Here is a 27212-nt window from a genome sequence, read left to right on the forward strand (position 1 = left end):
CGCTCAGTCTTCTCCAGTGATGTGTGGGTTTCTGAAAGCGCAGCAACCCGGTATAGGTCACAGCAACCTTGTGTGTGTGTGTGTGTGTGAGTGCGCGTGTACCTCTTGCTGCTGCCGCCTCATGTCGACCACCTCCTTCTGGTCCTCGCTGTGCAGCCTGCGGAGCTCCTCACAGCTCTGCTTCAGGTGGTTGTGTTCCCTGACCAGCTGAGTGTTGTCTCTCCTCAACACATCCAGCTCCTCTTTCAGCTGAGACTGATCTCCTAAGACACGACTGTGGAGCATACTGGAGACAAAGAGGGAGAGGTTAAAACTGGGGGAGGGAAGATTACCAAGAGGTTACATTAGTTATACAGCAGATTGCAATTTCTAGGCTGTCTGCAAAAGGCAGGTTCAAGGGAAAGTACATACTAACCTCTCTGCAGACCTGAATTGAGTTTATTCGATAAGTACTGATTGCAATACATGTTCCTCTCTCCCCCCCAGTGAACATATAAGTCAATGACAAGGCAGACAGAGGTTAGGAGGGAGATTAACACATTGTTTGATTGCTTTCCTGGACAGACAGCGACAGGGGCTTACATCCAATCACACACAGGCCTGCTGGAGAGAGGAGTGGAGTGATAATCCTCATCTCTCTCACCCTGTGTCTGTCTCACTGTGACCCACACACACACTTAAGTGCCTTCACACTAGAGGTAGACCGATTATGGTTTTTCGAAGCCGATACCGATTATTGGAGGACCAAAAAAAGCCGGTACCGATTTAACATTTTTTTTGTTGTTGTAATAATGACAATTACAACAATACTGAATGAACACTTTTATTTTAACTTAATATAATACACCAATCAAATCAATTAAGCCTCAAATAAATAATGAAACATGTTCAATTTGGTTTAAATAATGCAAAAACAAAGTGTTGGAGAAGAAAGTAAAAGTGCAATATGTGCCATGTAAGAAAGCTAACGTTTAAGTTCCTTGCTCAGAACATGAGAACATATGAAAGCTAGTGGTTCCTTTTAACATGAGTCTTCAATATTCCCAGGTAAGAAGTTTTAGGTTGTAGTTATTATAGGACTATTTCTCTCTCTCTACGATTTGTATTTCATATACCTTTGACTATTGGGTGTTCTTATAGGCACTTTAGTATTGCCAGTGTAACAGTATAGCTTCCGTCCCTCTCCTCGCTCAAACCAGGAACACATCGACAACAGCCACCCTCGACAACAGCCACCCTCGAAGCAGCATTACCCATGCAGAGCAAGGGGAACAACTACTCCAAGTCTCAGAGCAAGTGATGTTTGAAACGCTATTAGCCTGCGCCCGGCTAACTAGCAAGCCATTTCACATCGGTTACATCAGCCTAATCTTGGGAGTTGACAGGCTTGAAGTCATAAACAGCGCAATGCATTGCGAAGGGCTGCTGGCAAACGCACGAAAGTGCTGTTTGAATGAACGCTTACAAGCCTGCTGCTGCCTACCATCGCTCAGTCAGACTGCTCTATCAAATCATAGACTTGAACATAATAACACACAGAAATACGAGCCTTTGGTCATTAATATGGTCAAATCCGGAAACTATCATCTCGAAAACAAAACGTTTTTCCTTTCAGTGAAATACGGAACCGTTCCGTATTTTATCTAACGGGTGGCATCCCTAAGTCTAAATATTCCTGTTACATTGCACAACCTTCAATGTTATGTCATAATTATGTACAATTCTGGCAAATTAGTTCGCAACGAGCCAGGCGGCCCAAACTGTTGCATATACCCCGACTCTGCGTGCAATGAACGCAAAATGACACAATTTCACCTGGTTAATATTGCCTGCGAACCTGGATTTCTTTTAGCTAAATATGCAGGGTTAAAAAATATATACTTCTGTGTATTGATTTTAAGAAAGGCATTGATGTTTTTGGTTAGGTACAGTCGTGCAACGATTGCACTTTTACTTTCTTCTCCAACACTTTGTTTTTGCATTATTTAAACCAAATTGAACATGTTTCATTATTTATTTGAGGCTAAATTGATTTTATTGATGTATTATATTAAGTTAAAATAAGTGTTCATTCAGTATTGTTGTAATTGTCATTATTACAAACACATTTTTTAAAATAAAAAACGTCCAATTAAATCGGTATCGGCTTTTTTGGTCATCCAATAATCGGTATCGGCGTCGAAAAATCATAAATCGGTCGACCTCTACTTGATATGACTTCATTTAAAACGGACTATTAAAGATAATGCTGTACAACTCCTTAATTCACATTAGGTAATCTCTATTCCACTTAAATGGAAACAGACCCATTAGCACATAAATGTTCCTTCAATTTGTAATTGCAGCACCTGGCGCTTCTCCAGTCTGTAAATGAGTAAAACAATATTGCCATAAAACCTCTAATTATTCCCATCTAATTACAACAGTCTATTCAGAAAGAGTTACTGGACTAACAGATGATTCCTGACATTAGACTGGGCAGTGTTCTCAAAGGACTACTAAACATTCACCTTCACCCAGACAATTCATGTCTTTTAACCAACCAACCAGCCAGCCAACCAACCCAATCAGTGTTGATGATGGTGGTACTCACTGGTAGAAGTCAGCCTCCTTGACGGCCTCCTCACACCTCTTCAGAGTCTTGGTGTGTTGGTTCTGTAGAGACTGTAGGTCTGCCATGGCCCGCATACACTGACTCTTCAGACGCTCGTAGTCGTGGCTGGCTTTGGAAATCGGCCTTAGGGGAAACAGGACATGAGCTGAGTAATGCATCACATAAACAACCTGAGACCTTGTCTACAAAGTAAGCCCAATGTCAGTTAACCCCCTAGTTGATGTTCTCACCCCCGCAGAAATCGAATTACCATAAAAAAAATATCCCCATCCCTGAGATGTTTTTTTGCCTGGGCAGCGTCTCAATCCACCGCATCCGCCAATGGCGGCGTTTTGCATCTACGGTGGAAGGTGGCCGAGCTACAGCATTGTTTATCAGACCATCAAATATCTTGAAAATTGGTATTCCCCCAGAAAACGTCTGTAGCGTCCGAACGGTTTGCTCTACGACCCCCACAAGCATCACGGGACTCGTCTGAAGTCGGTACAGCCGATCTGCCAACTTCTGTCTGCAGCGTCCAAACCAGAGTATGTGAGTGGGGCAGAGCAGGAGCAGAGCGAGGAGCAGAACGTGCCCAATTTGACTGGAGCGTGGCGCAAGATTCCCAAAGGCTGGAGCGTTGGCCTTCCCACCCCCTCTAATTTCACATTTGTAGTATACTTGTGTGTTGCTATAGCCACTTACTTTAGCTTCTGTCATGAAGTTCCCTAAATATTTTAATGAAGAAAAAACACTGGGGGTTAAAATCAAGGTGACTTACAAAGATGAGGACCAAGAGCAAGAGGGAGTGTGGTGATGTAGTGTCCACAACTAAAGAATCATTGTGGAATCTGAAAAGACCTGTATCCCGAAAGCATGATGGTGCACTTACTTTGTGCACATGATAAAAGAAAGGAACGAGCTGGGTAGCTAGCTAAGTCTCATTGTAGCAAAGTATTTATAAACAAAAAATCTGATCTCTTTAACATTTCGTTCATTTTTGTTCTATTATCTATACAATAGGCCATAATTGATTTTGGCCCAGTATGCCTGGCATATTCCCACGTTCAAGGAGCTTTCCGTTTTGATTGGGTTATTTCGCCTAAAAACCTTTACCCCTACCTATAGAAGAACAAAAAGTCTGCATCTCTGTCCAGCCTGGCAAGAGAGGCCAAAAAAGGGTGTTTAGCATCCCCAGTGGCTCTGCAAGTGTAGAGAGGATAGTCTCTGCTGCTGGCCAGCTCTCCAGGCACCATCGCATGAGACAGAAGCCACAGACCAGCCAAATGTGTGTCTAAAAATGAATTCAAAGGCACTAAGTCATTTTTAGTTTAATTTGTATTTAATTCTAAGTCACAGGCTATATGCGCAATTTATAGACTACAATGATTTAATACAGCAAAATATTTTTTTAAATGCTGAGCGCTTTATGTCGCTACCAGCCTATTGTGTCAATCGCAAATGTATTTATTTGTAGGCTATAGCCTTGAAATAATATAGCTTAAATAATTCATTTTCTTTCCATCTTAGGCTGCCTGTCTGGCTCCTCACCTATTTAGTGTTTATATGATGTTTAATATGACATGTAGCCAAATTGAAATTGTTTGCGTCTTACATTCCCCTTTCCATGTCAAATACTTTCATTCAAATCCATATGGTTTGGTTTCAATATTTCAAAACCAAATGGTAGGTCCGGGTAGTCACATGGGTGTTGGTTAAATTGTCATTTTAATGAATGGAGCAAATCTGGAGCAGCAGTTTTTTTCCTGTGAGCACAGAGCTTCTTATTTTTTATTTTTTTTTACAAAGACAAATAATGGCACCGTACAACAGTGGTTTTGCAGCAGACAACCACACCGGGTTCCACTTATATCAGCTAAAAACAAGAAGAAGTGGCTGCTGTGGGCACACGATCAACACTGGACAATTGAGGAGTGGAAAAACATCACCTCTCCAAGGAGAGTGATTGATTGCTGCATCAGATGACCTCTCCTCCACAAGCACCCGACTTCAACCCAATTGAGAGGGTTTGGGATGAATTGGACTGCAGAGTGAAAGAAAAGCAGCCAACACGTGCACAGCATATGTGGGAAATCCTTCAAGAATATTGGAAAAGCATTTCTCATGAAGCTGATTGGCATTCTCTGGAGAGAATGCCAAGAGTGTGCAAAGCTGTCATCAAGGCAAAGGGTGGCTACTTTGAAAAATATCAAATGTTTTGATTTGTTTAACACTTGTTGTGGATAGGGGGCAGTATTTGCACGGCCGGATAAAAAAACATACCCGATTTAATCTGGTTACTACTCCTGCCCAGTAACTAGAATATGCATATAATTAGTAGATTTGGAGAGAAAACTCTAAAGTTTCTAAAACTGTTTCAATGGTGTCTGAGTATAACAGGACTCATATGGCAGTCAAAACCCTGAGACAAATCCTAACAGGAAATGGAAATCTGATGTGTGGAATCACTTCAAACCTTTGCCATTGAAACACACAGGGACTTAATCATTTAGCACTTCCTAAGGCTTCCACTAGATGTCAACAGTCTTTACAAAGTGGTTTGAGTCTTCTATGGTAGAAGCTGACCCAAAGAGAGGCTTGGGAAGTTGGTCACAGGGGGAGGGCTATTACTACTATGACGCGGGCGCCCATGGGAAACCTTTTGTTCCGAAACGTTTAGTAAAACAATGCAATCGTCCGCCTTGAATATTATTGAAGCTCTGGTTGAAAAAGGCCCTAAAGATTTATGTTATACAACGTTTGAACGAACGTAAATATATATTTTTTGCACATTCGTGACGACAAGCTTCAGTACATTATGAGTAGCCTTCGGAACGCGCTAACAAGAAGGAACTATTGGGACATAAATTATTAACTTTTTCGAACAAAACTACATTTGTTGTGGACCTGGGATTCCTGGAAGATAATCAAAGGTAAGGGAATATTTACAATAGAATTTTTGATTTTAGATGGTTCCAAGATGGCGCTAACATGTATCGCCTAGCCTATTTTTCTGAGCATACCACGTCGTTTATTGCAAAGTGTGATTTCCCAGTAAAGTTATTTTTAATCTATAATTCTTTGAATGACAATATTACATTTTAACAATGTTTTCGAATAGTAATTTTGTAAATTGTAGTGCTGATTCACCGGAAACATTTGAGGGAAAATATTTTCTGAACGTCACGCGCCGATGTAAAATGCTGTTTTTATATATAAATATGAACTTTATCGAACAAAAAAATGCATGTATTGTGTAACATGATGTCCTAGGAGTGTCATCTGATGAAGATTGTCAAAGGTTAGTGCTGCATTTAGCTGTGTTTTGGGTATTTGTGATGCATCTAGTTGCTTTGAAAATGGCAGTGTGATTTTTTTTGGCAGGGTACTCTCCTAACATAATCTAATGTTTTGCTTTTGCTGTAAAGCCTTTTTGAAACCGGACAACGTGGTTCGATTCAGGAGAGGTGTATCTATAAAATGGTGTAAAATAGTCTTATGTTTGAGAAATTGAAGTTATAGCATTTATGAGGTATTTCTATTTCGCGCGACGCGATTCCACTGGCTGTTGACTAGGGTAGGGGTTCCCAGACAGGTTAATGATTAGCTGGAATGTATTTTCGGTCTATGTGTAAATCTTTTATTTTGACTACTTGTTGCATGGAGACATTGGTGTATAGTACAGTATGAAGACGATCTACTCTACTTATGTCAAGATGTTGTATTTGACTACTTACTGCATTAATACATTAATGTACAGAATAAAGACATTTCACTCTGCCCTCTCCTCAGTTATGTGGTAAGGGGGAAGGGGGTTGTCTGTACCTGCAGTCGTCGAAGGTGGTGCCAGGCGATGCCAGAGCCAAGCGCTTGCGGAGCTCGTCCCTCTCACGGGTCACCTGACGCAGCTGGAACAGGATGGTGTCCAGGTTGTCACCGGCTGGCCGGTTGTCGTTGACAGCCGGGGGCGGGGACGAGGCTGAGCCGTTACCGGGGGGTGAACCTGCAACAGTGAGTATGTCACCAGGAGCAAGAGCAGCTCACTGCCACAGGAATACACGGGACAGGAAGGAGAGGAAGACGCTTACATCACAATATAAACACACAAGGGTATATCCATTTATAAGCTCAGTCCGTTGTATTAGAGGTGATTCTAACTGGACATGATGGTTGATCTGGTTCTCCTGTGTCTCATTCTGGGGAATAGAGTTCTACTACAGGTGCAGGCCTGCCACAGCTGACATCTGACTTGAGTTACAAAGGTTGGCTACTTAAACAAGAATCTGACCTTTATAACAATATTTAGTTGACAGTGTATTATTCAGGTTAGAGGTCGACCGATTAATCGGAATGGCCTATTAATTAGGGCCGACTTCAAGTTTTCATAACAATGTGTAATCTGTATTTTTGGACACCGATTTGCCGATTATTATTTTTTATACACCTTTATTTAACTAGGCAAGTCAGTTAAGAACACATTCTTATTTTCAATGACGGCCTAGGAACGGTGGGTTATCTGCCTTGTTCAAGGGCAGAACGACAGATTTTTACCTTGTTAGTACAACGCTCTAACTACCTGCCTTACATTGCACTCCCCGAGGAGCCTGCGTGGCAGGCTGACTACCTGTTACGCGAGGGCAGCAAGAAGCCAAGGTAAGTTGCAAGCTAGCATTAAACTTATCTTATAAAAAACTATCAATCTTAACATAATCACTAGTTAACTACACATGGTTGATGATATTACTAGTTTATCTAGCATGTCCTGCGTTGCATATAATTGATGCAGTGCCTGTTAATTTCCCATCGAATCACAGCCTACTTCGCCAAATGGGTGATGATTTAGCACTGTCGTTGCACCTAACCATAAACATCAATGCCTTTCTTTAAAATCAATACACAAGTAAATATTTTTAAACCTGCATATTTAGTTAATATTGCCTGCTAACATGAATTTCCTTTAACTAGGGAAATTGTGTCACTCTCTTGCGTTCCATGCAAGCAGTCTGGGTATATGCAGCATTTTGGGCCGCCTGGCTCGTTGCGAACTGTGTGAAGTCCATTTATTCCTAACAAAGACCGTAATTAATTTGCCAGAATTGTACATAATTATGACATAACATTGAAGGTTGTAACAGCAATATTTAGACTTAGGGATGCCACCCGTTAGATAAAATACGGAACGGTTCCGTATTTCAATGAAATAATAAACGTTTTGTTTTCTAAATGATAGTTCCCGGATTCGACCATATTAAATGACCAAAGGCTCGTATTTCTGTGTGTTATGTTATAATTAAGTCTATGATTTGATATTTGATAGAGCAGTCAGACTGAGCGATGGTAGGCAGCAGCAGGCTCGTAAGCATTCATTCAAACAGCACTTTCGTGCGTTTTCCCAGCAGCTCTTCGCAATTCTTCAAGCATTGAGCTGTTTATAACTTCAAGCCTATCAACTCCCGAGATTAGGCTGGTGTAACCGATGTGAAATGGCTAGCTAGTTAGCGGGGTGCGCGCTAATAGCGTTTCAATCAGTGACGTCACTCACTCTGAGACTTGGAGTAGTTGTTCCCCTTGCTCTGCAAGGGCCGCGGCTTTTGTGGAACGATGGGTAACGATGCTTTGAGGGTGGCTGTTGTCGAATGTGTTCCTGGTTCGAGCCCAGGTAGGGGCGAGGAGAGGGACGGAAGCTATACTGTTACACTGGCAATACTAAAGTGCCTATAAGAACATCGTCAAAGGTATATGAAATACAAATGGTATAGAGAGAGAAATAGTCCTATAATTCCTATAATAACTACAACCTAAAACTTCTTACCTGGGAATATTGAAGTCTCATGTTAAAAGAAACCACCAGCTTTCATATGTTCTCATGTTCTGAGCAAGGAACTTAAACGTTAGCTTTCTTACATGGCACATATTGCACTTTTACTTTCTTCTCCAACACTTTGTTTTTGCATTATTTAAACCAAATTGAACATGTTTCATTATTTAGTTGAGGCTAAATTGATTTTATTGATGTATTATATTAAGTTAAAATAAGTGTTCATTCAGTATTGTTGTAATTGTCATTATTACAAATACATTAAAAAAAAATTGGTGTCGGCGCTGAAAAGTCATAATCGGGCGACCTCTAATTCAGGTTAGGCACACAAATCCCAAGTTAGGACTTTAGCTTACAAACAGGAAAGAGTAATCTCACTTGAACCTCATGCAACTTGAAGTCAACTTCTATTGAATACTATATTATGTTGGGTTTAAGTGTAATATTTCTGAAAAACGCAGTTTCCATCACCAGTAGACAGGGACAGTAAATTATGATTGAATGCATTACAGAAAACACTGGACTTTGACAAAAACTGTAGAGCATTACAATGCTCTTTGCTCACATAAGGTCTAAAGTGGTTTAGGCCTTGTCCAAGACATTAACAAATTCACTACCCAAAAGTTACTGCTTTAGAACAGCGGTTGTCTGATATGAAATTCCTCTAATCTTTTCCATGACAATCTTTTCAACATTTCCCAAGATACTCTCAGATTCACATGGAAACAATACTGGTCATCTCAGACAGGAAAATGAAAACGTGCCCAGAGTAAACTGCCTGGTACTCAGACCCAGAAGGTAGGATATGCATATTATTAGTCGATTTGGATAGAAAACACTGAAGTTCCTAAAACGGTTTGAATGATGTCTGTGAGTATAACAGAACTCATATGGCAGGCGAAAAATCCAACCAGGAAGTGGGAAATCTGAGGCTTGTAGTTGTTGAAGTGTATTTCTAATCAATTTGTAGTGTTTACGGGGTCATGTTGCACTTCCTAAGGCTTCCACTAGAGGTCAACAGTCTTTAGAATGTTGTTTCAGGCTTTTACTGTGAACAGATAGCCAACAAGAGCTTCTGGAAACAGGTGTCCCAGGATAAGGCACGAGTTCAGTCACACGTTGAGGCTTGGGAGCGAGCTGACTTCATATTCATTCCTAAAGACAACGGAATCGTCTGGTTGGAATTTTATTTAAGTTTTAAGTTAAAAACAACCTAAAGATTGATGCTATACATCGTTTGACATGATTCTACAAACTGTGGTATAACTTTGACTTTTCGTCTGCAGTTAGCAAGCGCGCGCCTGGAATATTGAACCTAACACGCGAACAAAATGGAGGTATTTGGACAAAGATGAAGTTTATCGAACAAAACAAACATTTATTGTTGAACTGGGATTCCTGGGAGTGCATTCTGATGAAGATCAAAGGTAAGTGAATATTTATAATACTAGATCTGAGTTTGGTTGAGTCCAAGATGACAGGTTTCTGCTTGGCTTGTGGTTGATGGCTGAGCGCCGTACTCAGATTATTGCAAACGTGTGCTTTCGCCGTGAAGCTTTTTTGAAATCTGACACTGCGGTTGCATTAAGGAGACGTTTATCTATAATTCTTTCATTAACCTCTCTAGGGTAGGGGGCAGTATTTTCACATCCGGATAAAAAACGTACCCGATTTAATCTCGTTATTACTACTGCCCAGAAACTAGAATATGCATATACTTGTTTGATTTGGATAGAAAACACCCTAAAGCTTCTAAAACAGTTTGAATGGTGTCTGTGAGTATAACAGAACTCATATGGCAGGCCAAAACCTGAGAAGATTCTGTACAGGAAGTGCCCTCTCTGACCATTTCTTGGCCTTCTACACTCTATTGAAAACAAAGGATCTCTGCTGTAACGTGACACTTTCTAAGGCTCCCATAGGCTCTCAGAAGGCGCCAGAACGTTGAATGATGACTCTGCTGTCCCTGGCTGAAAAACAGTAGCGCATTTGGATAGTGGTCGATCTGAGAACAATGAGACGGGCGCGCGCGTACACGTGAAGAGTCCATTTTAGATTTTGAGTCTTTGAACGGAAAGGTCGTCTCCCGGTCGGAATATTGTCGCTTTTTTACGAGAAAAATCGCATAAAAATTGATTTTAAACAGCGTTTGACATGCTTCGAAGTACAGTAATGGAATATTTGGAATGTTTTTGTCACGATGCGCGTCACCGTTCGGATAGTGTCTTGAACGCAAGAACAAAACAGAGGATATTTGAACATAACTATGGATTATTTTTAACCAAAACAACATTTGTGGATGAAGTAGAAGTCCTGGGAGTGCATTCTGACGATGAACAGCAAAGGTAATCCAATTTTTCTTATAGTAAATCTGAGTTTGGTGAGTACCAAACTTGGTGGGTGTCAAAATAGCTAGCCCGTGATGGCGAGCTATCTACTCAGAATATTGCAAAATGTGCTTTTGCCGAAAAGCTATTTTAAAATCGGACACCGCGATTGCATAAAGGAGTTCTGTATCTATAATTCTTAAAATAATTGTTATGTTTTTTGTGAACGTTTATCGTGAGTAATTTAGTAAATTCATCGGAAGTTTGCGGTGGGTATGCTAGTTCTGAACGTCACATGCTAATGTAAAAAGCTGGTTTTTGATATAAATATGAACTTGATTGAACAAAACATGCATGTATTGTATAACATAATGTCCTAGGATTGTCATCTGATGAAGATCATCGAAGGTTAGTGCTGCATTTAGCTGTGGTTTTGGTTTTTGTGACATATGCTAGCTTGAAAAATGGGTGTCTGATTATTTCTGGCTGGGTACTCTGCTGACATAATCTAATGTTTTGCTTTCGTTGTAAAGCCTTTTTGAAATCGGACAGTGTGGTTAGATTAACGAGAGTCTTGTCTTTAAAATGGTGTAAAATAGTCATATGTTTGAGAAATTGAAGTAATAGCATTTCTAAGGTATTTGAATATCGTGCCACGGGATTCCACTGGCTGTTGAGTAAGTGGGACGATTTCGTCCCACATACCCTAGAGAGGTTAACTGTTGAATATTTTATCAACGTTTATGATGAGTATTTCTGTAAATTGATGTGGCTCTCTGCAAAATCACCAGAAGTTTGTGGCAAAACATTTTCTGAACATCACGCGCCAATCTAAAATGGATTTGGATATAAATATGAACTTTATCAAACAAAACATGCATGCATTGTGTAACATTGAGTCCTGGGAGTGTCAACTGATGAAGATCGTCAAAGGTAAGTGATTAATTCTAGCTGTATTTCTGGTTTTTGTGACACCTCTCCTTACTTGGAAAATGGCTGTTTGGCTTTTCTTGTTTAGGTGATGTCCTAACATAATCTAATGTTTTGCTTTCGCCGTCAAGTCTTTTTGAAATCGGACACTGTGGTTAGATTAACGAGAATCTTATCTTTAAAATGATGTATAATACTTGTATGTGTGAGAAATATGAATTATGAGATTTTCGTTTTTTGAATTTGGCGCTGTGCTATTTCACTGGCTGTTGTCAAATCGATCCCGCTAACGGGATTCGCGTGTTAAGGGGTCACTAAGAGGTTAACTCTTTAGGGGGCAGCATTGGGAAGTTTGGATGAAAAGCGTGCCCAGAGTAAACTGCCCGTTACTCAGGCCCAGAAGCTAGAATATGCATATAATTAGTAGATTTGGATAGAGAACACTCTAAAGTTTCTGAAACTGTTAAAATAATGTCTGAGTATAACAGAACTCATATGGCAGGCAAAAACCTGAGAAAATTCCAACCAGGAAGTGGGAATTCTGAGGTTTGTAGTTTAAGTGAATGCCTATCAAATATCCAGTGTCTGTGGGGTCAGATTGCACTTCCTAAGGCTTCCACTAGATGTCAACAGTCCTTAGAAGTTGTTTCAGGCATCTATTGTGAAAGGGGAGCGAATAAGAGCACTCTAAGCAGATGGCCCAGGTGAAAGCCTTTAGTTTAGTCATACGCGAGCCCCTTTACTTTCTAATGAAAACAGTATTGTCCGGTTGAAACATTATTTATGATAAAAACACCCTAAGAATTGATCAGAAACATCGTTTGACATGTTTCTACAAACTCAAATGGAACTTTTTTGACTTTGTCTAGACTTTGTGCATTTGGATTACGGGACTAAACGTGAACAAAAAGGAGGTATTTGGACATAAAGATGAACTTTATCGAACATTTATTGTCTAACATGGAGACCTGGGAGTGCCATCAGATGAAGATCAAAGGTAAGTGATTAATTTTAATGCTATTTCTGACTTTTGTGACACCTCTCCTTGGTTGGAAAATGGCTGTATGGTTTTTGTGGCTAGGCGCTGATCTAACATAATCGCATGGTGTGCTTTCACCGTAAAGACTGTTTTGAAATCGGACACAGCGGCTGGATTAACAAGAAGTGTATCTTTAATCGTATGTATAACACTTGTATCTTATATCAATGTTTATGATGAGTATTTCTGTAATTTGATGTGAATCTGCATTTTCACCGGATGTTTGTTTGAGACAATGCATTTCTGAACATAACACGCCAATTTCAAATGACGTTTTTGGACATAAAGATGAACTTTATCGAACAAAACAAACATTTATTGTCTAACATGGAGTCCTGGGAGTGCTACCAGATGAAGATCAAAAGTTTGTGATGAATTTTAATGCTATTTCTGACTTTTGTGACACGTCTCCTTCTTTGGAAAATGGCTGTATGGTTTTTTGTGGCTAGGCGCTGACCTAACATAATCGCATGGTGTGCTTTCACCGTAAAGCCTTTTTGAAATCGGACACTGTGGTTGGATTAAAGAGAAGTTTCTTTAAAATGGTGTATAATACTTGTATGTTTGAGGAACTTTAATTATGAGATTTCTGTTTGAATTTGGCGCCCTGCAATTTCACTGGCTGTAGGCCAGGTGTTCCGCTAGCGGAACGCCCTTCCCAGAAAGGTTAACCAACGCATTTGTGCAGTCATTCAAAAAGAGTAAGAAAGGTCTTTGTAAGTAATTGAGTAGAAGATGAATATTCAAATCAAATTTTATTTCTCACAAGCGCGTGTAGACCTTACCGTGAAATGCTTACTTACTACTGAAATTAATAATTTCATTCTAGCCATGTTCCCTTAGCCACGGTTATAAAATGTCTGCCATGCTCGGGGCCCAATACTTTAAAAACAGCTACCTTTCTTTGTGTCTCTTCCTTGCGACCACTTATGTGAAATTATTGGATCTCCCCTTTCACAAGCCTCCTCCTCCCCACTCTTCCCAGAACAGAAACAGTAGGAGCGGGCCTGTCAGGGAGGCCAACAGACAGGCAGCAGACCCCCTCTCTCTCTACCTCCCTCCCGCTTTCCTAGAACAGAAACAGAAGGAGCGGGCCAGGCCAACAGACAGACCGACAGGCAGGGAGGGAGGAACTCAGAGGATCCTTGGCACCAGGTTGGGCCCTTAAGGGTTTATGTAACAGCCAGTGACGTACTGGCTGTTACATTTGGACCACTGTCAAGCTCTGGTAGCAAGAGTGAGTAATTGAGTGTGCATGTTAAGGAGGTAGCATGGTGAACTAAACTCATGGACGAGAGAAAGGAGAGAGATTGGCCAGGTGGGCTGCCGTAGGGTGCATTGGCAAGCACTAATGCGTCTTTAGTGAAAGATGTTTTATTGGACTAGTGAGGTTATTCTGGTATAAACAAAGCTGCACTGAGAGGCATTGAGACTACCGAAATCATGACTTGGATTACACACACACACACGCACGCCTTGGCCTCATACTTACCGACACTGCTTAGGGAACTGCTACTCTCAGAGTCTGAGGGCATGGTGGAGAGAACACTGTATGTAGAGCCTGCAGAGCGAGTGATATGGGGAAGAAGAGACAACATCAGTAATCAGTAAAAAAGAAAATCCTGAAATTATATGCGCTTATCCTTCAAGTCCTTGAAATGATTGGTTTGCCAATCGATGATGAATTAGTGTAACTTGAGCTTCATAACACAATACAAATCTGCATGAAATATATTGAAAAATACACCACATACACACAAAAGTATGTGGATTAGTGAAATTAGTGGATTCAGCTATTTCAGCCACACCCATTGCTGACAGGTGTATAAAATCAAGGACACATCCATGCAATCTGTATAGACAAACACTGGCAGTAGAATGGCCCGAACTGAAGAGCTAAGTGACTTTCAACGTGGCACCCTCAATGGATGCCACCTTTCCAACAGGTCAGTTCGTCAAATTTCTGGCCTGCTAGAGCTGCCCCGGTCAACTGTAAGTGCAGAACGGGGACGCCGAGTGCTGGCCTGCACAGAAGCCCTGACCTGAACCCCATCGAACATCTTTGGGATGAATTGGAACGCCGACTGGGAGCCAGGCCTAATCGGCCAACATCAGTCCCCGACGTCACTAATGCTCTTGTAGCTGAACGGAAGTCCCTGCAGCAATGTTCCAACATCTAGTAGAAAGCCTTCCCAGAAGATTGGAGGCTGTTATAGCAGCAAGGGGGGGGGGGGGGGGGGGGAGAGACACTAACTCCATATTAATGCCCATGATTTTGGAATGAGATGGTCGACAAGCACGTGTCCACATACCTTCGGTCATGCATTATACATATATTTTCTCCTGTATTTCTGGAATCCTAGTTCTTAACTCAGGATTCCTCTTTATTCATGTCCCTTCTCCATGCACCTAGTACATTGCTTTGATGTATCTTCCCCGTATGTCCCTGCTAGACAAGCAGAGTGTAACGTGGTTAGAATGTGATTTTCTCCTTTCTAAGTTAAGCAGCACATGGAGACGGGACTCAGGACAATGATGCCCTATTTGCATAGTGCTGCACACTGCTAAGCCCAGGGATATTCCATGTCGAGGAGGGGGGGGGGGGGGGGATATAGTATGTGTCATTCTGCTGCACATCACAGTTCTAGCTGCAGTAGCAAATGGACTGCCTTTTCCAAAGGGCCACATAAACATATCATGGGTATAACCCTTTGTGGAGTTGTAGAGTTCTTAGAATGTCGTCATTTTCAGTGTCCCACTTTGGGATTTTTACAGTTCAGGAAATATTGAATTAGCAGGCATTGTTGATGTCGTCTATAAGAATAAGTTAAAAGGTTTGCCATAGAACAGCATATATAGACAAAGTTTAGTGCTCTTAGTGTTAAGAAGTCAAACAGATATACAATAGCTGGTTCTAAATAGCCTAATAGCTATATTGCGATCAACTAGGATGTGTCTGTCACATCAAGCCGCTATAAGACTGCAATTAGTTTGTCCTCTAAAAACCCAGTCATGACGCACACCAAGGGGAGAGATAACGTCAAGAGGTCATCGATCAAATCCCACTATCCCAGATGTCCATCAGTGTCCTTCCCACCCTGCTGTGTCAGCTAAAGTCCTTACAACACCAACCCTGCAGCTCAGGTTCTCTCCCTCACTGAGATTCTCAGTGTACATACATATATATATATAGCGAGTGAGAAAGCGGAATAGAGAGAAAAGAGAGAAATAAAAATGGTGGTAGAAGAGAAGAGACTCGCTTTTAATCTGTTCTGACACTCCCTGAAGCTCTGTGCTCACTGCTCTCTCTGCTGCTGCTGCTCTCCACTGTGGAACACATTCAGAGCAGCTTGACATGAGAACCAGGCAGAGCCTACTACACCTCTGCTGCACACTGAAGGCAGGCAGGCAGCTCCTACACTCGTTACACACATTCTCCCAGCTTACATTTAAAAAGTAGTGGGCTACAACTTTCTAAACTTGTGTCAGATATTGAAGACCAGTGTGAAGTGAAGTTAAAAAAAAATATATATATAACACAAGAACTCCTGCTCCTCAGTTAGCAGATAATCCATCATCTTACATGGAAGTCTGAGGCCATTTGCCAGAAATATATATTTTTTTACCAATGCAACAAATCAAAGTTCATTATAGGGCTAGGGATTAAACAGGGCTGGGAGATGTGATTTGAAAAAGCCAGCCCCAGGACACCAAAATAGAGACTCTCAGTTATTTGTCTCCTCTGGGACCAGCATGTCATGCCACATTGCTTAGACCAAAATCACTTCGGTGTAATAATCATCACTGCTCAGTACAGATTTAATTTGTCCAAAACGCTAGCGGCTGGCCTCTCCTATGCTGTTCCCACTTCAACAGATATAGATGGTATAACATACAATATGGACATTGAGAAAGAGCATAGAAATGAACTAAATTCTGAATACTGTGTGTAGTGGCAACAGTATACACTAAGTCTCTTTTAGCAGGTCAATGATGCAGAATAGATATTGAATGGCAGTAGGCCATCTAGTGGTGAAGGGGTCAGCAGCGATAGACCTCTCCAACAGGCCATTTATCAACAATAGCAATTAGACTTCAGCCCTTTTCAGCCGGGCCGTTCATTTGTAAACAAGCTGACAGCATCAATAAATAGTACATGAATTAGAGCTGCAAAAGATCTAGTGGTCGGCACTTAGGCTGCAGACAGTCCAATTCTCTGCCCTTCTATACTGAAGTGTGCACGCGCCATGAGGGGGGGTGTGAGTAAATGGACACTTTGGGAAGAAGTGTGGGGAATCAGAATGCAACCCGAAGTGTGCACACGTTCACCAAAATCCAATGCTTTTAAATCACTGAGGGTGAGTGAGCAAAGCACACTTTAGGAAGAATTCTGAATGCGACCTTGGAGAATACACCTTATGCCAGTCAGTGTCAATCCTTGAGCGATGCAATGTGACATCCAGGTCCCATTCCTACAGATAAGGGATGTGACAAATGGAAAATGTAGCTTAATGTTAACAGCAATTATTTGATCGGTTTTCCATTTCAATGAGAAAAATCGCCTTCCGAGTGGCGCAGCGGTCTTGGGCACTGCATTGCAGTGTCGCAGCATAAATACAGCCTGGGGTTCAATCCCAGGCTGTGATATTACCGGCTGTGACCGGGAGTCCCATAGGGAGGCGCACAATTGGGCCAGCGTCGTCCAGGTTAAGGGAGGGTTTACTTAGCTCATCGCGCTCTAGCGACTTCTTGTGGCGGGCTGAGTGCCTGCAGTCTGACTTCGGTCGTCAGTTGAACGGTGTTTCCTTTGACACATTGGTGCAGCTGGCTTCCGGGTTAAGCTGGCGTGTGTTAAGAAGAGCAGCTTGGCAGATCATGTGTCGGAGGATGAGACAAGATCGTAATCACGAAATTGGGGAGAAAAAGGGGGTAAAAATAAATTCTCTCTCTACTAGTCATATAGCCTTGAAAGCGCATCAGCTACGGCATGTTTGTTTAAATGCCGACACAAAACCTTCTCTGAAAAGGCATTTTACTTGTCTGTAAAGGAATGCCGCTTCCGAAGCAGGACAGGCCATCACAAGGCGACCAGAACTGTCAATCAAATAATCTCAAACTGCCTGCGCCCAGACTACCCTCTCCTAAAAATGTACCTTAAAGTTTGTTGAATACTGTGATTTACCAAGACATTTAGTAGAAAGAAATACATCTTCCGCTAACAATCAACTTAAAATTCTGTATTTTTGGAACGTAGGAAACTGATTTGTTGCAGAGAACACAAACACTTGCATCTTTTCATAGCAAGCTAGCAAGGGACGGCGAGAGAGGGGAGGGGCATAGTATAGGCATGTTGGCCACCACACACACACACTCGGCCCATCTATCGGCAATCAAAAGCTGTAAAGCAGGGCCCATCATCATTGAACAGGCTAGAATAAACTGCACGCAACAGACTGAAGACACACTCGCATCATTTTTCCCATTAGGGATTTTTCTTAAATGTTAAAGATCCCAATTTCATTTAAACTTTCACAGCCTTACTACAGATCTATCCTGACAGTCTGGAAGTTAACTGCAGTCTCAACACACCTTCAAAACACACTGTAGCCATGAAACAACATCTAGGCCTGTATTAGCCACTGGAGCTGAGACTGCTGCAGCACTGTCACACTCATTCAATGAAGGGGCATTAAAGTGGCACTCCAGTCTCCTTTCACCTGATTTATTACCTGACTTAACAAAAGGCAAAGGTTTCACTATTATTTCACTTCACTTTGAGTGCAGTGTTCAGTCTGGTTTCACCAAGCTATATGGTCCTCAAGTGCAGACGAAGCCACTAGCTACTGTAATTACCCAGAGGTGAGTTACAGCCTACTACTACTACTCACAGCGTGTGGATGTGATGATAGTAGAGATCCAGTAGTATATAGTAACATGAGAGCTGAGCTGATGGTAGACAGTCAGGGATACCAGAACAAAGGCTCCTCTCCCCTTCCTGACTCCCCCCATGTCTTTAACTAGGTCAGGGGAACCCTGGCTCTGCCTTGGGGGCTCCACTACTCCCCCTCCATTCTATCCTCCTTGCTCCCCCTCCACAACTCTGAAGCTTCTCATCATCTCCCTTAATCAAGTCTCCCCTCACTCTCCATTTCATCTTTGCCCCCCATCTTCTCCTCCTCCCCTCCGTCTATCACTCCTCTCCATCCTCCCTCTCCCCACTCTGCTCCCCCCTCCCATCCAGGGCCAACAGTTGTTCCTTACGACCAGATTATCTTTCCCTTCCCTGAAGTAGAGGAACACTAAATTCTGCAGCGTGACGATAATAAGAAGAGTGGCAAGGAACGACAGTGTTACCCCATCCTTATCAGAGAGAAGAGTCAACTGTGACTAAAAAAAATGTATGAAGGGACCCAGAGAATTATCTTATCTAAAAATGCACCAACTACCCAAAATGTAAGGAATCAGATTCTGCCATTTCAAAACACTTTCTATCTTAAGACCTTGACAACTGAAACTACCGATCAGATGCAAGATATTCTCTTCCTGAGGAGAAGAAAACTTCAGTGGCTGTTGGAGAAGGTTATTGTTACATTCCAAAAATAATACTCTGCTATTCTGTATTAACCACCATCAGCTCCTCTCACTTTGTGTCTGAATTCAAGAACAAACTGTGTGTGTGTGTTATAGAGAGAGAAAAGACCACTTGTCTGGCTAGGGGGTCTGTCTCTCACAAGGCCCTGCATGGCAGTGGCACCAAGGGCCAGGATTCTGGGGAGTGAGACAATGGCTGCTGAGCCACATGACCAGAAGAGTCTCCAGGGTCGTGGTCAACAGAAGGAAAACATTTTGAAACTGGGAGGTACTACAAGGGGCGTATTCATTACATTGATTCTGTTGCAAATGGTTTCTAAAACGGAATCAAGCATAAACAAAACGGAGGTACATAACCTGAATTTGTCCAACAGAAACTCCTGTTTTAGTTGCACCGCTGAACTTGTCCAATTAGAGTTTGTAATACCATGCAAAAATGTTTTGCAACATTGCGCCCTTCTGAATCCCACCCAGTACATGGCATGGCCTAACTAACGAACGCAGGCTAAACAAATCTGAGACCACTCAAGAGTCGTACCTAGTCTTTTCCTCAGGACTGAAATTCAAACTAAACTAATTTTGCTAAATAAAAGAGCTAAAAGTCATCACTGAGCAGCCGTCTGCTGTATAGCGGTGTAACACACCATTACTGCTTGGGAACAAATCATCCTAAACGACAATTATTCAATATTCAAACATCTGTGTATACCTTGATAGGAGAAAAACATGGTGGAGGAACTTCCATACAACGTGCCATGATCACCATCCTTCTTATACAAATCCAGCCACTTCAGATCTGTGAGCACTGAAGTCGTCGAGGCTGGCTGAAGTCAGCCTGGACCTAGATCTCTCAAGAGCTGTATCGCCCAACTCCTATAGTCGCTGGCATTTAGTCATCTTTATGCTAAGTGCAAGGTGGCGCTTAATAGATCTGGGACTAGGCTGGGGTAGAGAGTCTGATCTCCGCCCCTCTAATAGAAAGACATTGTCTGGGGTGAAGCCCAAGTGCCTAAGGTCCATCAAAAATGTTGAAGAGCAGCAAAAACTGAAATAGGATAGAAGCTCATGACTCTACCCAGAGGTGAACAGCACTGGTCCTCTGGGGGATGTAGTCCTGCTGCATTTCATCCTTGTCTTTCGACTAGTGAAACACTTCTCCAGGTTTGCGCATTCTCTAGCCAATCAGATGCATCAAATGCCAGGGAGCAGCAGAATGCTGTGACCACTTGGCAATGTACTAAGCGTATAGTCATTAGGCTATAGCTTTACATTGGCATGCAGTTGTGTCATATTCTGAACAGATGATGTAATCTGTAAATTCTGAAGGTAATCTTGAATTCTCAAAAATTTTCTCTGAGAGCAGAACCCTGAGCGATACTGTAGCTCCTTTATGAACAATGCAAGTAAGCACAATACATGAACAAAAGTATATGGACAGCTGCTCGTCAAACATCTAATTTCAAAATCATGTGCATTAATAGGGAGTTTGTCTCCCCCCCCCTTTGCTGATATAATGGCTAGAGGTCGGCCGATTAATCGGAATGGCCGATTAATTAGGGCCGATTTCAGTTTTCAGAACAATCGATAATCGGTATTTTTGGCCACAGATTTGCCAATTTTATCACACACCTTTATTTAACTAGGCAAGTCAGATTAAGAACACATTCTTATTTTCAATGACGGCCTAGGAACGGGAGTTAACTGCCTTGTTCAGGGGGGATTCGTTTTTGCAACCTTCCGGTTACTAGTCCAACGCTCTAACCACCTGCCTTACATTGCACTCCACGAGGAGCCTGCGTGGCAGGCTGACTACCTGTTACGCGAGGGCAGCAAGAAGCCAAGGTAAGTTGCAAGCTAGCATTAAACTTATCTTATAAAAAACTATCAATCTTAACTAGACATTCCGCTAGCGGAACACCTGCTCCAATATCCAATGATAGGCGTGGCGCGAATTACAAATTCCTCAAAAATGCAAAAACTTCAATTTTTCAAACATATGACTATTTCACAGCATTTTAAAGACAAGACTCTCCTTTATCTAACCACACTGTCCGATTTCAAAAAGGCTTTACAGCGAAAGCAAAACATTAGATTATGTCAGCAGAGTACCAAGCCAGAAATAATCAGACACCCATTTTTCAAGCTAGCATATAATGTCACAAAAAACAAACCCACAGCTAAATGCAGCACTAACCTTTGATGATCTTCATCAGATGACAACCCTAGGACATTATGTTATACAATGCATACATGTTTTGTTCAATCAAGTTCATATTTATATCAAAAACCAGCTTTTTACATTAGCATGTGACGTTCAGAACTAGCATACCCCCCGCAAACATCCGGTGAATTTACTAAATTACTCACGATAAACGTTCACAAAAAGCATAACAATTATTTTAAGAATTATAGATACAGAACCCCTCTATGCACTCGATATGTCCGATTTTAAAATAGCTTTTCGGTGTAAGCACATTTTGCAATATTCTCAGTAGATATGGCTAGCCGTGATGGCTGGGCTTTAGACACCGACCAAGTTTAGCCCTGATCAAACTCCGATTTACTATTACAAAAGTTTCATTACCTTTGTTGTCTTCGTCAGAATGCACTCCCAGGACTGCTACTTCATTAACAAATGTTGGTTTGGTCCAAAATAATCCATCGTTATATCCGAATAGCGGCGTTTTGTTCGTGCGTTCCAGACACTATCCGAAATGGTAAAGAAGGGTCGTGCGCATGGCGCAATTCGTGACAAAAAAAATTCTAAATATTCCATTACCGTACTTCGAAGCATGTCAACCGCTGTTTAAAATCAATTTTTATGCAATTTTTCTCGTAGAAAAGCGATAATATTCCGACCGGGAATCTCCTTTTCGGCAAACAGAGGGAAAAAAAATCACAAAGACGGGGGCGGCCAGGTCACGCGCCTAAGCCCAGAGTCCCTTGATCGGCCACTTGAGAAAGGCAATAATGTGTTTCAGCCTGGGGCTGGGATGACGACATTCAGGTTTTTCCCGGGCTCTGAGCGCCTATGGACGACGTAGGAAGTGTCACGTTAGAGCAGAGATCCTTAGTAAAAGATAGAGATGGCAAAGAAGTTCCAGAAATGGTCAGACAGGCCACTTCCTGTAAAGGAATCTCTCAGGTTTTGACCTGCCATTTGAGTTCTGTTATACTCACAGACACCATTCAAACAGTTTTAGAAACTTTAGGGTGTTTTCTATCCATATGTAATAAGTATATGCATATTCTAGTTACTGGGTAGGAGTGGTAACCAGATTAAATCGGGTACGTTTTTTATCCAGCCGTGAAAATACTGCCCCCTAGCCATAAGAGGTTAACATAATCACTAGTTAACTACACATGGTTGATGATATTACTAGTTTATCTAGCATGTCCTGCGTTGCATATAATCGATGCAGTGCCTGTCAATTTCTCATCGAAACACAGCCTACTTCGACAAACGGATGATGATTTAACAAGCTCATTTGCGAAGAAAGCACTGTCGTTGCACCAATGTACCTAACCATAAACATCAATGCCTTTCTTTAAAATCAATACACAAGTATATATTTTTAAACCTGCATATTTAGTTAATATTGCCTGCTAACATGAATGTGTCACTTCTCTTGCGTTCCATGCAAGCAGTCTGGGTATATGCAGCATTTTGGGCCGCCTGGCTCGTTGCGAACTGTGTGAAGTCCATTTACTCCTAACAAAGGTCGTAATTAATTTGCCAGAATTGTACATAATTATGACATAACATTGAAGGTTGAGCAATGTAACAGGAATATTTAGACTTAGGGATGCCACCCATTAGATAAAAATAAGCAACGGTTCCGTATTTCACTGAAAGGAAAAACGTTTTGTTTTCGAGATGATAGTTACCGGATTTGACCATATTAATGACCAAAGGCTCGTATTTCTGTGTGTTATGTTATAATTAAGTCTGTGATTTGATAGAGCAGTCTGACAGCGATGGTAGGCAGCAGCAGGCTCGTAAGCATTCATTCAAACAGCACCTTCGTGCGTTTTGCCAGCAGCTCTTCGCAATTCTTCAAGCATTGCGCTGTTTATGACTTCAAGCCTATCAACCCCCGAGATTAGGCTGGTGTAACCCATGTGAAATGGCTAGCTAGTTAGCGGGTGCGCGCTAATAGCGTTTCAAACGTCATTCGCTCTGAGACTTGGAGTGGTTGTTCCCCTTGCTCTACATGGGTAACGCTGCTTCGAGGGTGGCTGTTGTCGATGTGTTCCTGGTTCGAGCACAGGTAGGAGCGAGGAGAGGGACGGAAGCTATACTGTTACACTGGCAATACTAAAGTGCCTATAAGAACATCGTCAAAGGTATATGAAATACAAATGGTATAGAGAGAGAAATAGTCCTATAATTCCTATAATAACTACAACCTAAAACTTCTTACCTGGGAATATTGAAGACTCATGTTAAAAGGAACCACCAGCTTTCATATGTTCTCATGTTCTGAGCAAGGAACTTAAACGTTAGCTTTCTTACATGGCACATATTGCACTTTTACTTTCTTCTCCAACACTTTGTTTTTGCATTATTTAAACCAAATTGAACATGTTTCATTATTTATTTGAGACTAAATTGATTTTGATGTATTATATTAAGTTAAAATAAGTGTCATTCAGTATTGTTGTAATTGTCATTATTACAAATAAATACATTAAAAAAACTATTTTTTAAATTAATTAAATAAATAAACATTTATAAAAAAAGTAAACATTTTTTTGGCCGATTCATCGGTAGCTTCCTTTTTTGGTCCTCCAATAATCGGTATCGGCGTTGAAAAATCATTATCGGTCGACCTCTAATAACGGCCTCCACTCTTCTGGGAAGGCTTTCTATTAGATGTTGGAACATTGCTGCAGGGACTTACCTCCATTCAGCCACAAGTGCATTATTGAAGTCGGGCACTGATGTTGCTTTCCAATTAAACCCCCATCGAACACCCAAAGGTGTTCGATGGGGGTTGAGGTCGGGGCTATGTGCAGGCCAGTCAAAATCTTCAACACCGATCTCGACAAACCATTTCTGTATTGACCTCGTATTGTGCACAGACTCATCTAGAATGTCATTGTATGCTTTTGCATTAAGATTTCCCTTCACTGGAAATAAGGGGCCTAGACCGAACCATGAAAAAAGGCCCCAGACCATTATTCTTCCCTCACCAAACTTTACAGTTGGCACTACGCAGTCAGCCAGGCAGCGTTCTCCTGGCATCTGCCAAACCCAGATTCGTCCGTCAGACTACCAGATGGTGAAGTGTGATTCATCACTCCAGAGAAAGCATTTCCACTGCTCCAGAGTGCAATGGCGGCGAGCTTTATACCACTCCAGCAAACGCTTCGAATTGCGCATGGTGATCTTAGGCTTGTGAGCAGCTGCTCGGCCATGGAAACCAATTTCATGAAGCTCCCGAACAGTTATTGTGCGGATGTTGCTTCCAGAGGCAGTTTGGAAACCCGTAGTGATTGTTGCAACCGAGGACAGTCGATTTTTAAGAGCTTAAGCAGTCCAGTTCTATGAGCTTGTGTGGCCTACCACTTCACAGCTGAGCCGTTGTTGCTTCCTGAAGTTCGACTTCACAATAACAGCACTTACTGTTGACCGGGGCAGCACGAGCAGGGCAGAAATTTGACTTACTGACTGGTTGGAAAGTTAGCATCCTATGGTGATACCACCTTGAAAGTCACTGAGCTCTTCAGTAAGGACATTGTCCATTTTTGTCTATGGAGATTGCATTGATGTGTGCTCGATTTTATACACCTGTCAGCAACAGGTGTGGATGAATCCCCTAATTTTAAGGGGTGTCCACATACACTATATATTCAAAAGTATGTTATCATGACATTAACCTGTTATGGATAGGGGGCAGTATTTTCACGGCCAGATAAAAAAAAGTACCCGATTTAGTCTGTTTATTACTCCTGCCCAGAAACTAAACTATGCATATAATTGTTTGATTTGGATAGAAAACACCCTACAGTTTCTAAAACTGTTTGAATGGTGTCTGTGAGTATAACAGAACTCATATGGCAGGCCAAAACCTGAGAAGATTCCAAACAGGAAGTGCCCTCTCTGACCATTTCTTGGCCTTCTTTAGCCTCTTTATTGAAAACAGAGGATCTCTGCTGTAACGTGACACTTTCTGAGGCTCCCATAGGCTTTCAGAAGGCGCCAGAACGTTGAATGATGACTTTGCAGCCCATGGCTGAAAAACAGTAGCGCATTTGGATAGTGGTCGATCTGAGAACAATGAGACGGGCGTGCACGTGAAGAGTCCATTTTAGATTTTGAGTCTTTGAACGGAAAGGACGTCTCCCGGTCGGAATATTATCGCTTTTTTTATGAGAAAAATAGCATAAAAATTGATTTTAAACAGCGTTTGACATGCTTCGAAGTACGGTAATGGAATATTTTGAAATTTCTTGTCACAATTTTGTGTCACCCTTCATTACCCTTCGGATAGTGTCTTGAACGCACGAACAAAACGCCGCTATTTGGATATAACTATGGATTATTTGGAACCAAACCAACATTTGTTGTTTAAGTAGAAGTCCTGGGAGTGCATTCTGACGAAGAACAGCAAAGGTAATCAAACTTTTCTAATAGTAAATCGGAGTTTGGTGAGTACCACACTTGGTGGGTGTCAAAATAGCTAGCCTGTGATGGCCGGGCTATCTACTCAGAATATTGCAAAATGTGCTTTCACCGAAAAGCTATTTTAAAATCGGACACCGCGATTGCATAAAGGAGTTCTGTATCTATAATTCTTAAAATAATTATGTTTTTTGTGAACGTTTATCGTGAGTAATTTAGTAAATTCACCGGAATTTATGCTAGTTCTGAACGTCACATGCTACTGTAAAAAGCAGTTTTTTTTATATAAATATGAACTTGATTGAACAAAACATGCATGTATTGTATAACATAATGTCCTAGGAGTGTCATCTGATGAAGATCAAAGGTTAGTGCTGCATTTAGCTGTGGTTTTGGTTTTTGTGACATTATATGCTAGCTTGAAAAATGGGTGTCTGATTATTTCTGGCTGGGTACTCTGCTGACATAATCTAATGTTTTGCTTTCGTTGTAAAGTCTTTTTGAAATTGGACAGTGTGGTTAGATAAAGGAGAGTCTTGTCTTTAAAATGGTGTAAAATAGTCATATGTTTGAAAAATTGAAGTTTTCGGATTTTCGAGGAGTTTGTATTTCGCGCCACGCCCTATCATTGGATATTGGAGCGGTGTTCCGCTAGCGGAACGTCTAGATGTAAGAAGTTAAACACCGTGGTGGGAAACACAGGCCTTTTGTCATGCATCAGAGACTGGATGGGGGAGAGAGAAAGAAAGAGGTAGAGAAGAGAGCGAAAGAGGGGCAAGAGAGCAAAAATACAGAGGGGTAGAGATGAAATAGAAGGGGAGAGAGAGAAAGGTGGAGAGAGAAGAAAAACAGTAGGAGAGAGAGGAGTGAGAGAGCAGGAGAGGAGACTGAGCAGGGAAGATAAAAAAAAACCTGGTTCTATTATTTTATTTATTTTATCTTTATTTAACCAGGTAGGCCAGTTGAGAACAAGTTCTAATTTACAACTGCGACCTGGCCAAAGCAGTGCAACAAAAACAACACAGAACCGGGTTAGAGGAGATAGAGAGTGGTAGATGAGGGGGTTAGATGAGATAAAGGCGTAGTACAGAGTAACTATCGAGGTTAGCTAGCCAGCTACATTTTCTAACAGTCTACAACGTGCCCACTGCTAGCTAGCTAATCCTACCAGCTAGCTGTATCATTTTTAGTCAATAAGATTTTTGCAACGTAAGCTTAACTTTCTGAACATTCGAGATGTGTAGTCCACCTGTGTAGCTAGCAGGACTGACTTTGTGTTAGCTAGC

General features: G+C 41.6%; 1 protein-coding gene across 8 annotated transcripts in view; it reads right to left on the reverse strand.

Moving 5' to 3' along the window:
- The window catches only part of dlg5a (discs, large homolog 5a (Drosophila)), a 67914-nt gene that overhangs the window by 29218 nt on the left and 11484 nt on the right, over positions 1–27212 (reverse strand). For 7 of the 8 annotated variants that reach the window (XR_014392690.1, XM_082976721.1, XM_082976719.1 and 4 more), the window contains exons 2-5: positions 14200–14268; positions 6419–6596; positions 2594–2737; positions 103–286 (exon numbers count right to left, since the gene is read on the reverse strand). Coding sequence is in view for 7 of the 8 variants with exons in the window: in XM_082976721.1 (XP_082832847.1) it covers positions 103–286; positions 2594–2737; positions 6419–6596; positions 14200–14268 (575 nt within the window). In the remaining variant the exon portion in view is untranslated. The remainder of the gene's footprint in view (positions 1–102; positions 287–2593; positions 2738–6418; positions 6597–14199; positions 14269–27212) is intronic. The other variant, XM_082976715.1, reaches the window with a different exon arrangement.

Source organism: Salmo salar, chromosome 01 (genome assembly GCF_965601325.2).
Source record: "Salmo salar chromosome 01, fSalSal1, whole genome shotgun sequence".
In the NCBI taxonomy this organism is placed as follows: Eukaryota; Metazoa; Chordata; class Actinopteri; order Salmoniformes; family Salmonidae; genus Salmo; species Salmo salar.